The sequence below is a fragment of the Bombus huntii genome, chromosome 3 (assembly GCF_024542735.1).
Source record: "Bombus huntii isolate Logan2020A chromosome 3, iyBomHunt1.1, whole genome shotgun sequence".
In the NCBI taxonomy this organism is placed as follows: domain Eukaryota; kingdom Metazoa; phylum Arthropoda; class Insecta; order Hymenoptera; family Apidae; genus Bombus; species Bombus huntii.
In genome coordinates, this window is record NC_066240.1 from 17,741,265 (window position 1) to 17,757,637 (window position 16,373).

Here is a 16,373-nt window from a genome sequence, read left to right on the forward strand (position 1 = left end):
TCGTCTGGAAATGGCCTGGAGACTTCACGCCAGATTATACACGGAATATATAGAATATATACGGTCGCTGTTATCGCTGACAGTTTACACGATTTTGATAGCTTCAGACCTCGACTTTGGCAGCCTGTGTGTTACACACGGCAGACAAAGTAAATTATAATTTACTTCTATTTGTCGGATATTTGTCGTTTCCTGACACGATACGGTAGGTAGTTCGTACGTGTAGGAAACTTAAGATTGCAAAAACCCAGATAACGTACAGGATTATTCAAAAATGTAGTCGTCGTTGGAACGAGATAAATGTCTACTTAAATAAATGTACTACTATAAACAAACGTCTATCGATTTGATCGAGCCTCTAGAAACGTACAAATACGCGTAAAATTATTATTACTACGCTGTGCCTGCCTGTGAATTTCAAGTCACCGCGATAATCCTATCTCTCCGTCTTCTAATACGAGACTCTGCTCTACGCACTGGGATCTGTAGACTATAGATAACAGGAAAACAAAGAGCCAATCGTCAAAATCTTCCCGTCGCTGCAACTAGGAGACAATCAATCATCTAATCAACGACTCAAACTCTAATTACGTGCGGAAGCACCCTCGAAGTTCCTCCTTGAAGGCTGGAAACCGAGGAATTCCATTAAAGTACAGGCTCGTTCCATCGAGGGAGAGCTGCAAGAAAATACAGGGTAACTCGATCCCGCGGCCAGATCGAACAAAGCGGCGCTATTCGTGGCTCGCGAGGGGGAACGAACTGCTCGATATCCTTTTTTCACCGGAAACGGGACCACGTACCGCTGGCTGGTCGCCGGTGCTCTTATTAAAGCGAGGCACGCTGTAATTCTCCGCGATCCGCGTTTCAAAGCGCGGTGAACTATAACGATTTCATTAGTCGTAGGTTCACGACGCGGAATTCCCCTGCACCGTCTTTGCGAATCGTTTCATCGCGAGTCCCGACCCGGTTCACGGCCAATGAAAATGCGATCGGGCTTCTGCTTCAGACTCCTCCTCTACCTTACTCGTTTTCTGCCTCCACCGAACACCAAGCCGATTAATCGTCGACGAAAGCCTGCTCGAACGCTTATCGTGGAAAATTTCTATCGATACATTATTACGCGCGTTATAGGAAACTTTCTGAAATTTCGTTAGCTCCGCAACGAGACGCAACTACCAATCGTGATTACGATAGTACGATTTGACGATAGTACATCCTCGGATTCAGAGCTAATGAGATTTCAATGTACTTTTAACACGGTGTATACATAAATATTAGATAGAAAATATTGGATAGAAATATGCTTGCGAGCCGCTGTACATGACCCGCGTACAATTTCAAACTTTCGTAAGATCCGAAGAATTTAACCGTAATGTTTCTGCTTTTCCTTTCCGGCGAGATAAAAAAGTTATCAGCGTATTCCTGGAAGAAAGCATATTGGTACTTTGAAACTCGCAATTCTTTTGGTTCATAGGCATTTAACGGAATAGGTGTTCCAAAGAAAAGGAATAATTATCATTGGCGATGAGACAGCTGCCTGGTGAAATAGCTCTGAAGCTAAGCATTTCGCTAGCATGGTCGCAGAATCGGTGTGCCGGATCTTCATGCACAATGAACGCGAGCGCAACGAGTTGCCGCGATGATGCGGTTTCCTGCCGGAAGAGTTGACCAGGGTCTCGTAAAGAAGTTGGTAGAAGCTTGGAAAATGTTCACCGGGATGCCACTTTTGTCCCCTGCGTGGCCAAAAGAAATTGAATCTGTAGTTTCGCTGGTAACGTCGACACCTGACAACGAGTTCAGTGGATATCTTGAAGCCACCTTGGAGAAGGCATTAAAAAAAATCAAGCAGCTAACAAGATCGTAATACGAAACAGGGGATCTATTAGAACGTTCAATCGCTTTTCCAGCCACCGCCTACGGTAATTTAAAGTTGGCTAGCTTTCTATAAATTATACTTAGAATTTCGCCATTGGTATAATTGAATTTCATAGACTATTCTCTGCTACTTAAAAGGAAGAACATAAATTCTCGTCTCTGTTGAAGCCGGCCATGTGACTACCGAATTCCTGATGGAATGTTAAAGTTCGACATCCGTGAAAGGAAACCATTTCTCAAGGAAATCTTCGAACGGTAACGATAACGGAAGAAAAGAAGGGAAAAGAAAGGACGAGAAGGAAGTTTCGCAGAGACGTAATAACTCTGGCAAAGATTAGACGGATAAGAGAGAACCGTCGAGACGTCCACTTCGTGAGATAAGATTCGGCGGAGACGACGCTTTCAAGGCTTTCGTATCGATAATGCAACTTTGACCGACCAGTCGTACAACATCGAATCGCTCAATTACCTGGTCCAGGTATAAACCGTGCAACGAGTCGCATACGCTGCGCAAAGGAAATGGGAAAATCGACCGACACCGAATCCTGTCCGAGCGATCGTTCTGCTGTCGGCCGATCCATCTTTTTCCTGTCAATTCTTCTGCCATGCCGATCGCCTTTGCAAATTCCCGGAATATCAAACAATTTTACGACACAAAGGCACAGTAAGACCGACGAATTGAAGAAATACCCCACTTTGCACCCAAAATCCATCTCTGTACCCGATGAACGTGTCGATGCTCGTTGACGATCCTTGTACGTTATTTCGATAGAGTTTGACAAGAATTCGTTGATTCCCAAAGTAATTTGCGACACTGGTGACCACTGACGTCTGACTACTGCTTGGGATTGAGATTCGCGAACAGGGGAAACCTCGTGGTTGTCGATTGTTCAAAGCACGTTACGTCGGACGTGTGTTATAAACAAAAGCTTGCATCTCGATTTCGTACGATCGTTGTAGAAGTCGCAATATTACAGGTAAAAGATGTGTACGTATTACACGACCGTTTCAGCTAAAAAAAGAAATTGGTACCGATTAGAGAACATTTTCGATTTCTGGTTCGTTAAATAGACTTTCAGTGGCGTGTTGGTCTCGAAAGGAATGTAATTAGTCTTACCGGTATAGCGATTTAATTGGCGAAGGTAAACGAGCCTAGCGTCCACGAGTTAACGTTTCTTCAAACGAACTCGAAGGATGGATCTTCAGGAGGTGGAAGAGCGAGAAGCGCGAGGATATCGTAAAGATTTATGGCTGTTGAATCGACGTGGAAACACGCTGTCACGGAACGCGGAATCCATCTTGGAAACTCGTACACGAACTGAAAAATGCTTGCAAACTGTCGACAGACACCAGAAACAGGTGAATCTGAACAGGATTAGGCTAGTTTCCAAGTCAACCGAACGGACAGCCTAGCCGTGCCGCGCGACACTTTCTCGACGACTGGCCTCTAATGATCGCTCGCATTTGTCGAATTTAATTCCGGATACTCGATCTCTAAATGCCTCGGGGCGAGACGAAAGCCAGCTGCCGATGGAATCGATTCGAACATATCCCTGCCGGAGTTCAAGAGGTTGGATAGTTATCGGAAACGCGGCTAAAAACGATAGTAGCTGTAGGAGGGGAATGAAATACTATCTTGACCCTATTTACGAGCCAGCCGGTTCGTAGATCCTTTGCCCATCAATCGAACGCTTGAACCAGCGTCTAGTAAAATACAGTTTCTTTGATTGCAACTAAATATATACGTATCGGAAAACTGAAGCACACGTTGGACGTTTAACCGTTTCGTAGAGAGACAAGTCCGTGAAAATGTTCTACGACGAGTAATAATAAGATTATTCGATAAATATTCTTGGCTATGGCTTTAAACGAATTATTTCATTTCAGATCGAATGGTGGAGGATGTCGTACATCGATGAGACGTAGGTCCACAGCGTGTAGAATAATTGGCGAAGACAATGCGTGCATGGCAAGCGAGGAAGAGATTGACAGGGCCAAGAAACGGCCCGTTAAAAGCACATTGGAAATCTCGCGCGCGTGTATATACCTCGCAAGCGACGTTAATCCATTTGCAGATAACCGTGCTCGCTGGTCGCTTAACCGTAACAAACTACGTAGCCCGTCTCTGTTTCCTCTCTGCTCAGACAAAACGACGACAAAACCCGGTTCTTTCGCGAATTTTACAATCATCTGGCGAACGTATCCTCTGCTCGAAATCCCTCGAGCTTTAAACGTCGATCTCCGATGGTGAGATTTCCACGCGAGAGTAAGATGTAATCTAATCAGAGAAAGTAAATTGCGTGTGAATGAAAAATGTACTTCGTGTTTAGTGGCACCATTAACGATTATGGCCATGAATCGAAGAATACCGTCCGTGGGAAATTATACCAGTAGAAGAGATTCTTTATAGTTCAATGGTTTGCTATAAATGGACGTTAATTGGAAGATATTACGGTAGATCGCAGCGTACTCGGTTACTGTTCGTTGCTACGTAATTCTAGTTAACTACTTTTGTTTGTTAGTCTTGCAACGACACGGAAGGATACATTGAAAATATGCAATTTCCTCTTTTATAGATCACACTAACTACCATCAACTACGATCACTTGCTGGCAAACAATTACAACGAATATGAAAAGTCACGCAAGAAACCACGAAAGCCGAGTAACGATTCAACTTCTGGTAGTTCGCTACTGCAAGCTTCGTTGCCACCGAGTACACCCAGTATTTTCAATTTCGAATATCATTTCACGGCACGTTTAATTCGTCGCAGACGTACTACATTTCACGCGTGTACAAGTTAACGGGCTTCGATACACAACGGATGCCTATTTTTCCGATTTTCATGCGTTTCGTTCGTTTCTATTTTGTGTCAAAAGCAAAGCTGCCTATGTCTGTCTGAAAGCCGAGCCAACCATCACAGGATTTACAGATAAATCCATTTGACCAAAGATAATCACGATGGCGGACGGACAACTTGATCAAGCCTCGACGATCTTGGTCCGATACTTTTTTTTTTTATTTCTTTCCCTTATTTCTCTCTCCCTTTTTAGTTCGCAGTTGCGCAATCTTTCCCGTGCTTTGAACGGTCTCGTTTCACCGTCTGCTCCGCTCCTTCGAGCAGATTTATTCTATTTATTCGCTCAACCTCGAGGGAAGTCGGCCGATTACGTCGAAATTCCTTCTCCAAAGCCCTCCGATCCGACCCCTTTCCAATATAGCTATCTCTCTTTCGCTCTCCTGTAGCCGAGGTTCGAGTGTTTACTCGCGTGTTCGAGTTCTGTCAGTATCACACGCTCTCCGCCAAACAAATCGATCGTCTCCTATCGCCGCCTCTTTTCGCCGATTTTCGCCCGCCTTTCGACTCGACCGATCCCCCGGGACTACCGAGGCTTCTGCGATAGACGCAAGAAAACAGGGGGAGCGTAGCAAGATCCAACCACTTCGTGCCAATGTCTTCGAAGAAACGTACGGATATTTTCTCGCGGATTCGACCAAAGTTCCTTCGAGAATGTACCTTAAACGAAATGGCAATGTTACGTGTACTTACATGTCCAAGGATCGGCCACGTTGAACGACCGGCTTAGGTACGAAGTTCTCGTCGCCTGGTGCGAGGAGGATCGGCTTGGCAACCGATGGAGTCGCGCGTGTGAACGTCCTTCGACACAACGTGCACGCTATCCGGGCCTCACAGCCGCGTCTTCCCTTCTATTGCGGCGTCGCACCTCCTCATCTCGCCGTCACTTGCCCACGCAGAGATTCTTCCTCACTTTCCACCAAATATCCCAAGAATCTTAGTCCTGGACGCACGAAAATATACAGAATATTCTTTCGGTTTCCGTTTCAAGGTTGATCAACCGATGAATCGTCGAAAATGTCGAGAGCAAACAGGCCAGGGTGTCGCGTTCCGAACAAACCCCCTCCGCTTCCCACGAATCAGTCTTGTCCGCCGCTGCGTCGAGACGCGAGAAAACAGAGGGTGGAAGGGTGGCGAGACCGCGATGAAAGGGCAGGTCAGTGCGTCGCCGGAGGATACAACCTGCCGAGATCAGTCACGCTGTCGAACATACGATATCCTTCTGCACACGAAGCAGCCAGTGACACACGCGATCCTCGTCGGTAAAAATGACAAAACAAAGGTGTACAGATACTGGTTCACTCTAAACGCGACAAACGACGACGAGGACACCGAGAAGAGGAACGAAACGGTGGACGAACGACCGAACGAACGAGGCGGCTGAAAGCACCGGAGAAAGAGTAGGAGTAGTGCGAAGAAGCAACGGCGAAGAGGGGTGTACCAAGCGATAGTCCAAGGTGGGGGAACGATTTGGGTGGCGGGCGACGACTGGGGGTGGCTCTGAAGCCCGGTGGTTGTGCTCTTGCTCTTGCTCTTGCTCTTGCCTGCCTGCCTGCCTGCCTGCCTGCCTGCCTGCCTGCCTGTCTGTCTGTCTGCCTGCCTGCCTGCCTGCCTGCCAGTCTGCTTCGCCTACCTAAAGGCTTGCCTGGCTATCTGGTTGCTTGGTCGCCAGCTAGCTCGCTTTTGCTTGCCTCGCTTTTGCCACTCTACCTCCACTCTCTTTTTCTCTCTGTCTCCGTTACACTCGTCGTCTCACTCTCTCTTTGTCTGAGTATGTCTCTTTGGTTGCGCAGGACCCGCCGCGCGACCCGGCCAAACCCAGAACCCGGCGTATAGGTACCGCGGGCTCGCATTCGAGCTCCAGCCACCCCAGCTGCTCTATCCCCACCAGACCAGTCAACCCCCTCGGCCAGTGATGTGTCGACTGTCCTCCGGACCACGTCGAAATGTAAATTCAAGGATTTCTGTTACTGCCTGTTATAAGAATTGTCTTGTTTAATTATTTGTAAATTACATGCGCTAGTAACTGTGGATTATTTGAAAATTATAGCAATATATTGCTACTAGCGAATCAATTCCATTTACATTGATAAAAGGGATGATAGAAGATCAATGTATCAAGAATGTTTAAAAAAATTTTTTGAAAAACGTTTTATAGGAGTTATGAGATTGGAATTAGAGATGAAAATTTGAGATACGTACATGGAGAGCAACTTCAGCGATGAATTAGTACGATTTATGAACGACGGAGCGTCGAGGGGCGGAGGCGAATGGACGATTAACGACAAGCTAGCGGCGCGGCGATAGGCCCGTGTCATACCGGGGTGTATTAGTAAAATTTTATTTCGAGCACTCGAAAACCGGCTATTACAGTCTGGAAAAAAGAAGGAACGGCCGAGGCTGCTCGAGGTGAAGACGTTGCCCGTCCTACTTTTCTTCCTCGCCACTTCTGTGCTCCCCGTTATTTCTTGTTTCTCGTCGGCTGAACGCTTCCCCTCTCGAATAGCCTGCAATCAAATACGTGCGCGTAAATGGACCATTTCCAGTCGAGCCGAGAATTTTAGGCCATTCGAGGCGAACGTTGGCGAAGATAATTAAAAGAAAACCGCAACACCATCGATATTCGAGCTTGGCGAATATTTCACGCATAAATTCAGTGGACATGGAAGCAAAGAGACACGATTTTCTTCCAGACAATTAATTAAGAAGAATAATCAGCCGTTTGGAGGGATAACAATTATCGATATCAGAATGATATTGATAAAGCATTGTTAAACGATTCGAGCGGGAATTATCGATTGCGAGTCGCGGCAGTTCGCTTCTCTTGAATTAGTTAGACAACAAGCCACAAAGCTGGGCTTCCCTCTACCTCTACACTCCTCCCTCCCTTCTCCACCTGTGATGCTAAGTAATTGCTGCAACGAAATGTTACTTGTACAAATAAGTCGTTATCAGAAATGGTCTGATCCACTGGGGAGGAACGGCAGGAATCACAATTTGCGTTATCAAACTCTAGTACCTGGAGAATAATACAAATTCTTAAAATAATGTTTAACAAGTAATGATTTATAAACGATCTACGATCTAACAGACGTTATTAATGATTTCAGAGGTGGTACTACAAAAAAAAAAAAAAAAACGATCGATAGAATACTCTTCAAAGGTGGCTATTTCAAAAAAGCTCGTGCATGCGAAATAGTTAACAAGACAAACACAGAAAGCTCTAACAAGCCTATATTTACGTGTACGCGAAAGATATCCGTCTCTGTTGCAGCCGTTCCATAATTTATCGCGCGAACGAGTGTAGTTAACACGAAGCCAGGCTGTCATTTCGCTCGCGACAATGCCACGAGATTATCCCGCCTCGAAGAGACCACATAATGATACTAAATTTCAGACGACGAGGCTATCACTCGAAGCTTGCTTGTGTTTTTAGAAACCTCCATTTAAAGTATCCGCCGAGCGTGCAGTTGTACGAAGTCTAGACTGTATCTTAATTGCGCGTCGATGCTTCAGAATGTAAATCTCGCGACAGGATGAGAAGGTAGTCCTTGCATGAGATCTTGCGTTGTTTTATCGCTTCGGGCGAACGTTCGTAAATAACGAAATTCAGTTATGTTATAGAATAATATCCAATTCTTCTTGCTCGTAATTTAGAATCTGACGATATTATCTTTCGTTTTTAATGTACACCTTAAAATGAAAGATGTTTTATAGGTAAGTTGAGAAGGGTAAGTAGTTAAGAATATGTATTATAGAAAAATGTTAAGTTACATTCGAAAATGGTTTGCCCCGACTATCTTCCGTCACTTGAAGTGGTCCTAGGCTCTTGAGTGTCGACTTACGGCACTAACGACAACGCCAGCCCCCTCCAAACACCAATTCTACCCTCTCCTTACGCTCCCCCTCTCCAGGTCAAGCTCCGCGATCAGCATCGAGCCGCACCACCGTATACCTATTTCAGCATGCCGTACTCACTCAATGAGTCTGAACGAAACGCCTGCGTTTTCTTAACCAACATCTATTACTTATTACATATTTCTCTCACTGAACTGCAACATCTATGATTTAAACAAACAAAAATGAATGATTCGTAATTAAATGATCTGATTCGATCTCCCTCAGAATATTCCAGTTCATGTACAAACAACGTAAATTATTTTATAACATTTTTATCTTTTACCTCGAAGAAACAAGCGCACTGGAAAAATAGTCGAAGGCCTAAGACACCATTTTTCAACACAGAGATACTCAACTTCCAAGACATGATTGACATGCTCCACTTCTTCCCCTACGAAATCCACTTTTTCTTACTTCACCGCAAGGCTGGTAATCATTCTTTCTCTCTACCTTCATTCCCACGTGATCTGGAGAAGGCTGATCTCTCGGTTGCGTTGTCTGCGCCGAACATTTTAGTTTAACAGTCTTTGCAAATTTATGTTCAGACCCGATCCTTTACGCGTATGTACGTACCTCCAGATTCTGTAGCGAAATTTTTAAGCAAATTTTCACCAAATATTCGTGTAGTTGAAATCGTGGCCACGAAAAATGAAACACTTGGTAGAGACAGAGTAGAAACGTAAAGGACGAAAGTACGTGATACACAGAAATAAACGGTCAATAAAGATTTTATAGTTCTCAAGGATTTAGTTTAGCACGTTGCTCTCGTAACAGTATTTTCCAATATATATGTATCCTAAACCAAGTTTTTTCTGTGTCAAATATGAAGTCTCGCTCGATTCATTCTATTTTTTTTTTTTTTTTTTTTTTTAGCTAGAATTATCATTCTAAGATGTACTTTATTTGTTAGCCAAAGTTAACACCAAACTTTTCTACGAAGGAAGTCGATTCATTGTTATGTAACAAAACAACGAATTAAAGAGGATAAAGAATCACTCATTACCTCTTTATGATTAAAGCCGCGGTGTCAGGCTTCCTTCGCAAAAGTTCAGTTACCTTCACCCTTGTACAAACTCTCTTGATTCTCATCGCTTAAAAGCTTTGCAGTTTCTTCTTTCTCTATGTTCACTCGAACACGAAACTCTAGCAAAAGGATCCGGAAACGGAGCAAACAATTTTCTAGTCAATCGTATTCCGTGAACGAGTCGATCGTTGACATACGAAGCAGAAGATACGCGTGAAGGTCCGTGCTGTGATAATTAGACAGAGATCAGAGTTTTCTTCTAGTTTCGTATACCTGAGAACGAGTTATTTCAGCACGCGCCAACTTCGAAAACACGCGGCTAAGATTTCTTTCTTCTCAAATGGACCATCGATCGTGATGCAACGAGACGGATAAAAAAAGGAGAAGCTCAATGTATCTGGCAAAAATACTTTGAACGATGCTTAATAGCAGAGAGCGGAGAAAGGAATTTTTGGTGGGCTATCGACATACATCACGACTTTTTCCACTATGCTTCAATTTCTAAGCATCATGGGATCCTGTCGAGCCGCCCCCAAAGCAGAAAACGAATCGATAAGCCGGCGGGAATCGGGCAAGAAATATTCGCGTGAAACACGCCATTTTAAACACCGACTAAATTACCGAAGCGCGTGAGAAAACGAAGTGGCCGATTTCTTTTTACCTTTTCCTTCTTTTTTCTTTTTTTACTTCGAGTTGCGACGTGGTTCGTTGCGAGACAAACTTAATGTTGACGTTGAAGAACTCCATCCTTGCCACCGCGAGCGATCTCGACGCTATTTTCAGCTCAACCCTGAATCTTAATGAGCGTTACAATCATGCTACTAGAGTAGGCAGAGCTTTGGGACCTCTGTCGAGGTTCTTGGACGAATTTAAGAATCCTTCCACGCACGGGACGCTATATCTCGTCGTCATAATTCGCTTTCTCTTACGAAAGATTGCTATCATTTGCTTATAAATCTCTTTATACGCTATGAGATTGTCGAAGATGAAGGTTTTAAAAAGCGCATTACGATGCAAAGATAACGTAATGGAAACTTTAAAACTTGCCCAAAAGGTTTACAAAACAACGTGTATGTATAAAGCGCACAGTCGTAACAGTCTTTTTCAAATGTCGATACTTAATATACTTAAACGTCGAACGACAGTAAACAACGATAAACGTTCTCTTCAACGTCTTTGAATAGCCAATAAACTTTACGCGAACTATATTATCAGTCCTTCTACCTCCGAAGAACAGTTTCGTTTGTTAAAGATGAGATATAATCCCAGTCTTTAATTTCACCTGCAATACCAATATTCAGACACCAGTTTTATCGCAATCGACGCTCTGGTAAGTTCGTTTCTTCCGTTCTATATTTAAAAAGCAGCGCAAAAAGATTTACTCTCTTCGCTGCCAACGGATCGATGCTGTGAGCAAACAGCGAACACTACGTCAAAATCGTGCAACGTTAGTATTCATCCGAAGGGAACGTTTATTGCGCTTTACTGGGTTCAAAACGAAGAAAAATATCATCGACATTGCGCAGAGCGAGTTTTTTGAGTGACTAGCACTCTCTACTCAATCTCAGAAACTATACATATATCATTTAACAAGGAGAGAACAGAGATCACGGACGATCAAGAACGCGTAGAAACGCTCGAATATCATGGAATATATGCAAGGGGAGACTCATGCTCGATTGCCTGTATCTCCATGGTTAGAGATGGTTAGTGATGGTTAGAGATTGAAACGTGGTCGCGGAAAGAATTGCTTGGATTTATGGCCGATCGAAGTGGCTTCGTGCTTCTTTCTTCTTTCTCTTCTTTCATGTTTCTCTTATTTTTCTTTTTTCTCGGCTTATTTTATACTTTTTCTGTTCTTGTATCGACATTGATACAACCCGACGGAGAGTAGACTTCTTTCTGCGAGTGTCCAGATACTTGTATTTATATCGAAAGTCTTTGGAAAGTCGAAATCTCTGAAGTTAGGCGGAGACTTAGTTATAGCATTATATAGAGTTTAGTAATGGACTATAGATCGTAACGTGGGATATCAGAACGAAATGCATATTCACCACACCGAATCTCGTTAAAATCCCTAAGAGACGCAGAGCCAGATAGTTCTGCTGTTAGCCTTTCTTTTTCCATGGCTCTAGTTGAAAATACGCATCGCCGTGTAATATCGATGAAGGTAAAGAATGCTCCATTCGTTTGTATTCATTCTATCTTCTGTATCGAACATGGACGACGCTTTGGAAGTCTTCTTGAAAAATTCTAGTAACACAAAATTCTGATATAACTTTTTTTACATGACTTAAAAAAAATGGGTAATCAAATTTCTTTATATTTATTCAAAACATGTTACTTTGCATTTACTTAAATGTCTAAATGGCTATACAAATCAAATACTTCAATTATCTTACCATAAACGTTAAAATCAAAATGACGAGAACAGTTGATTTCCCAACGAAGCTTTATCAGGTGATTAGCAATGCGAGAGTTAACGTTAGCGCGAAGATTAGATACACCATGCAAAGATGTAGTCAAACATAGAAGGGAAGGGTATAGCAGCGCTGATATACTAATTGAATTAGTTATTTCGAAGCAGAAAGTTAAGGGCACGTCTGCGCCAAGTTTTCAAGCTGAAATAACTCGGAGAATCGACGTGCTGGTAAGGGTGCTCGCGTACTCACCCTGCGAAGTTCTTATTAAGCTGAAAGTTTCGTTTGATATCGAGTATGAATATTATTTAATTATTAATTCCAGGGTTCACTGTCTGATCGATTTCGCTTTTGTAAAACGATTCGATCTCGTGCGAAGTACAAAACGACTGTGATCAATATGAAATAGTTAGCTAGTCAATTCTCGAAAATTCACTACGTACCATCGTACACGCATTACACTTTATAGTCTGCTCGTTTTTCCGCCGATAAATCTGCGCTCCACTGGTCAGTCCGTTGAAATATTTGAATAGTTTGCATGAGAAAAGGCGTGGAATACAAATTACGAGCAATAGAATCCTTTTTTTACTCGAGCGAACACAAATGGAAAAGAAGAGGTGCGTGTTGTATGCTAATTTGGGAAAGTTTCACAAATGTAAAAAGAAAACGAAGAAAACTTGTACAGTGCATATGATAATTGGAAAAAGAAAGTAAAGAAAGAAAAATTATTACATTACTTCTTAACCGAAGTCGAAGAATAAAATCCTCGGTTGCATGATCCTCCTTTATGTAAAGGGAATATATGTATAACAAGGTCGGCGCAGCGCAGTTTATGTGTGATATAAGAACTTATAACGCAAACCATCCACGGCAGTAGTAGTGCCTATATTAATACTATCCGTAAAACTCTGAATTAAAATTTATACTTTTACTACGATTATTTGTGATTAAATCGCAATTCCGATGTAATACCTATCTAATCAGAACATATAATTCTACGATATTCACATTTCTTCTATTTTCCCTAAAAAATAAACAATCAAATTCAATTTCACTTTATTTTAATAAGTTAACTAAAAATTGATGAAATAAGGTTATAACATAAGGAATTGTTTGGGGACCTGTATTCGCTAATGAATTGCGAGGATTCCAAAGAACGAGAGAAAAGGAGAGGAAGATAATAGCGTGCCGGTCCTGTGTCAGGTTATTCTACTTAGGCATAGATATAGACTGGGACGATTTCAGCAGTTTCGCCTCACTTTCAGGACTATGATATATGCAAGCAGCTTCTCCATTCACGGCTGTAACAATAATGTACAACGTATTAACACGTGCCAGCGATGTAAATTGAGCGCTAGCGCAAAACCGCACTAGTTTTTCGATACATATTCATTAGTGGTAATCAAATGATTAATATTCCTTCGTATCGTCTAATTTCATCGAGCTTCTCTGATATACATTATTATTAATGCCAACTAATTAGGCGAAGGACGCAATTATAGTTGACGAAACACTCACGGCCGAGTTCCACTCGTTCAAGTGGAAATTCCCTTCGAAATTACGGAACATGAACAGAAATTGAACAAGCCAGCAAGTGTCGTGTTTCGGTAAAAGTTACAAAATATTTCGAGCGTGGAAGCATAATTAAAACTGGATAACACATACCGTTACCGTGGCATCGATAATGGCACACGTGTTAAACGAAAAATATTTTATATGAATCATTGCCAAAACAAATATCAGAATAATCGAGGATTATAATTCATGGGCGAATTGAAACATAACTTCAGTTATTTTTCGAAAAAGATTTACTGCACGTGAAATAAAACATAAGAAAACCATTTTCTCTAAACATGATTCTGAAAGGAAATATGAAATCTGAAGTAGGAATCTGAAAGGAACATTTCCGTTCTAAATATATAAAATTGTACAATTTGTGTACTATGCATAATGTAATTCAAAGATTTTTAAATTACATAGTTTAAAAAACAAATCAATCACCAAAGTATAACATCCTGGAAAGTATTCACAGTGCAGAAAATAGTGTAGCATTGCATGTTTAGTCTCTAGATATGTTTTTGTCGACATGGTACTTGAATGATCGCGTGCTGATTGAGCGACATTTGTCGGACCACTGTCGGACCACTGTTTCACTTGTACGATCAAATGCTATCGTCACACAGTGATTGCACCAGATACATCTAAATACATCTGTCGGTTACTACTCCGGCAAAACTTATCATTTCGGGGATAAGGTTCCTATAACTGTTCCATACACATGAATTATCGAGGATATATGGATAGGACCAAATAAAAATTAACAAGCACTATATGCAACTCGCTTAGATGATTTGATTGATTTGTGATGTAGTCCTTGACAACATATTTTCAGAAATTTACTGCATTGATACCGTTCACGAAAGAATTTAATTTATTATAGAATTAAAAACAAGGTGGATAGGAGCGCGTGGGAGAATCCATTGCTTCATGTGTATGGTTTTCTAAAAATCTCAATTTTTTCTTTATTATACATAGTAACAATCGTAAATAATACATTCTTACCAAATTAAGTATTATTCTAAAATTCTTTATACGAAGATATAGTGCTTCAAATTCGATATTACCTCAATTCATAGAATTCGATCCTCAAATGTTGTACGCACTAAGAAATCTCGATATCGCGAGCTCTTTGAAATGCTGAAACGAGAGCATTTAATTGTACCGCTTCACTACAACCAATAGATACTCTTTTCTCTATTTCGGCTAGTTTAATTACTAAATCGATAAGTATGGAATCTGGAAATTCAACTAAAACGAAATGATTAAACTAATATCTTCGCTTATTTTTTATGAAATTGATAACTAAGAGACATACTTTTATTTACAAACAGATGCAGTTCTGTTAATATATCCTGCAATGCCAGTCCTTTCTTTAGTTTTATGTCTTGTATTTCTAAACATGTGTTAAGGCAATCGTAATTTAAAAATGAATAACTGCAGTTAATTATATAAAAAGGATACTACAATAACATAATTCATATGATTCATTCAACAACCAATTGATGATGTTTTTTATATCAATTGGAAGAGGATGTCCTACACAAGAATAAACATTTTCTTCTGTTACTGCACTGAAAGCAAGCGAAGTACTTTGGAGGACATTCAAAACTTTCCTCATATCTCCTCCACTCAATGTTATCAATGCTTGTTTTCCATCCTCCGAAACATTTAAACTGAAGCATATATAAAAGTGTTAGTAATAGATACAATATTTTATCATAATTTATATACCTACTTCTCTTCTTTAATAATGGTATCTAGCCTTGGTAAAATTTGGTCTGTAGACAATGGGCCAAACCTAAATTTAGTGCACCGAGACTGAAGGGCAGGGATAATTTGACTGAGATAATTACATATAATACAAAACCTTACATTGTCTGTGTACTTCTCTATTACTGAAACAATTTTTGCATAGAATGTGTCTTTCATACTTAAAGCAAGTAATTCATGTTACAACTTACTTCTCCTAAGAGCATTCTGGGCATCCTTTGTCATAGCATCAGCTTCATCAAGGATGATTAATTTAAAACCAGATCTGTACATTGTGCCTGTACTTGCAAAGCTAAGGATCTGTCCTCTAACTATACCAATACCTCTATCATCTGAAGCATTCATTTCTAATACCTGTATGGAAAAGAATGTTGTATATAAACCATAGTAAGTTGTACAAAATAAAGATGATATATAACAAAGAGTCAAACCATTGAATTAAATTGGGCTGGTGTATATAATTTACGTGCACAAGCAAGTATTGTACTTGTTTTCCCTGTACCAGGAGGCCCATAAAAAAGGAGATGAGGAAGCTGATTTTCATCAATGAATTTATTTACTGTAATAAAAAATAATAATTTAATAAACGATAATCATACATTTTTGCAACATCATTAAATTCACACATATACTAACTAGTTTTGATAATTTCCTCGTGAGATATCAAATCATCTAATTTTTTCGGTCGATACTTTTCCACCCTAAAAGAACAAAATAACAATGTTATTGTTTATACTTATTCGATTATTTTTGAAACTCCACTGTAGATGACATAAACTTTACCATGGTAAATTGGTGGTTTGAGTAGGTTTCTCTGTCATAGTTTATAATTCGAACTTGTATGAGAAACTTTGAAAAGTTACCTAAAAGGTTAGAATCTACATAGGTTTTGGCGCTCATTTGATCAATGCCGGTTGCGAGTAACGAAAATGCGCCATTTCTTTATTTGAATAGCACATGCTGATTG

The 16,373-nt window shown here is 41.0% G+C and overlaps 2 protein-coding genes and 1 long non-coding RNA gene across 5 annotated transcripts in view; 1 reads left to right on the top strand and 2 right to left on the bottom strand.

Moving 5' to 3' along the window:
- The window catches only part of LOC126863845 (uncharacterized), a 46,785-nt gene extending 40,290 nt beyond the window's left edge, over positions 1–6,495 (bottom strand). Inside the window, exons 1-2 of one of the 2 annotated variants that reach the window (XM_050614475.1) lie at positions 6,174–6,495; positions 5,426–5,675 (exon numbers count right to left, since the gene is read on the bottom strand). The gene's annotated coding sequence lies outside the window, so the exon portion shown is untranslated. Of the gene's footprint in view, positions 1–5,425 lie in introns of both variants that reach the window. The other variant, XM_050614473.1, reaches the window with a different exon arrangement.
- On the top strand, positions 6,043–6,807 carry LOC126863916 (uncharacterized). The gene is made up of 2 exons (XR_007689000.1): positions 6,043–6,189; positions 6,526–6,807. It is a non-coding gene; the product is annotated as an uncharacterized LOC126863916 (long non-coding RNA).
- Positions 6,808–14,568: 7,761 nt separating this feature from the next.
- On the bottom strand, positions 14,569–16,355 carry LOC126863896 (replication factor C subunit 5). Of its 2 annotated transcripts, none has more exons than XM_050614601.1 (8): positions 16,190–16,355; positions 16,043–16,107; positions 15,838–15,965; positions 15,598–15,760; positions 15,372–15,531; positions 15,098–15,309; positions 14,952–15,029; positions 14,569–14,884 (listed from the first exon to the last, which is right to left on the bottom strand). In XM_050614601.1, exons 1-8 carry the CDS (start codon positions 16,225–16,227, stop codon positions 14,739–14,741), a joined length of 990 nt encoding a protein of 329 aa, XP_050470558.1. In that variant the 5' UTR covers positions 16,228–16,355; the 3' UTR covers positions 14,569–14,738. The 2 variants fall into 2 exon arrangements, with proteins under 2 accessions (XP_050470558.1, XP_050470559.1); XM_050614602.1 differs by having other exon boundaries at positions 14,884–14,903.
- Positions 16,356–16,373: the final 18 nt, after the last annotated feature.

What these genes read in the sequence shown, in the direction of transcription:
- LOC126863896 (XM_050614601.1), bottom strand. Translation starts at nt 16,227, where the DNA reads ATGACAGAGAAACCTACTCAAACCACCAATTTACCATG. An exon ending in CAGCCCAATTTAATTCAATG is followed by an intron (nt 15,761 to 15,837) that starts GTTTGACTCTTT and finishes TTTTCCATACAG; the next exon opens with GTATTAGAAATGAATGCTTC. An exon ending in CCAGAATGCTCTTAGGAGAA is followed by an intron (nt 15,532 to 15,597) that starts GTAAGTTGTAAC and finishes AAATTGTTTCAG; the next exon opens with TAATAGAGAAGTACACAGAC.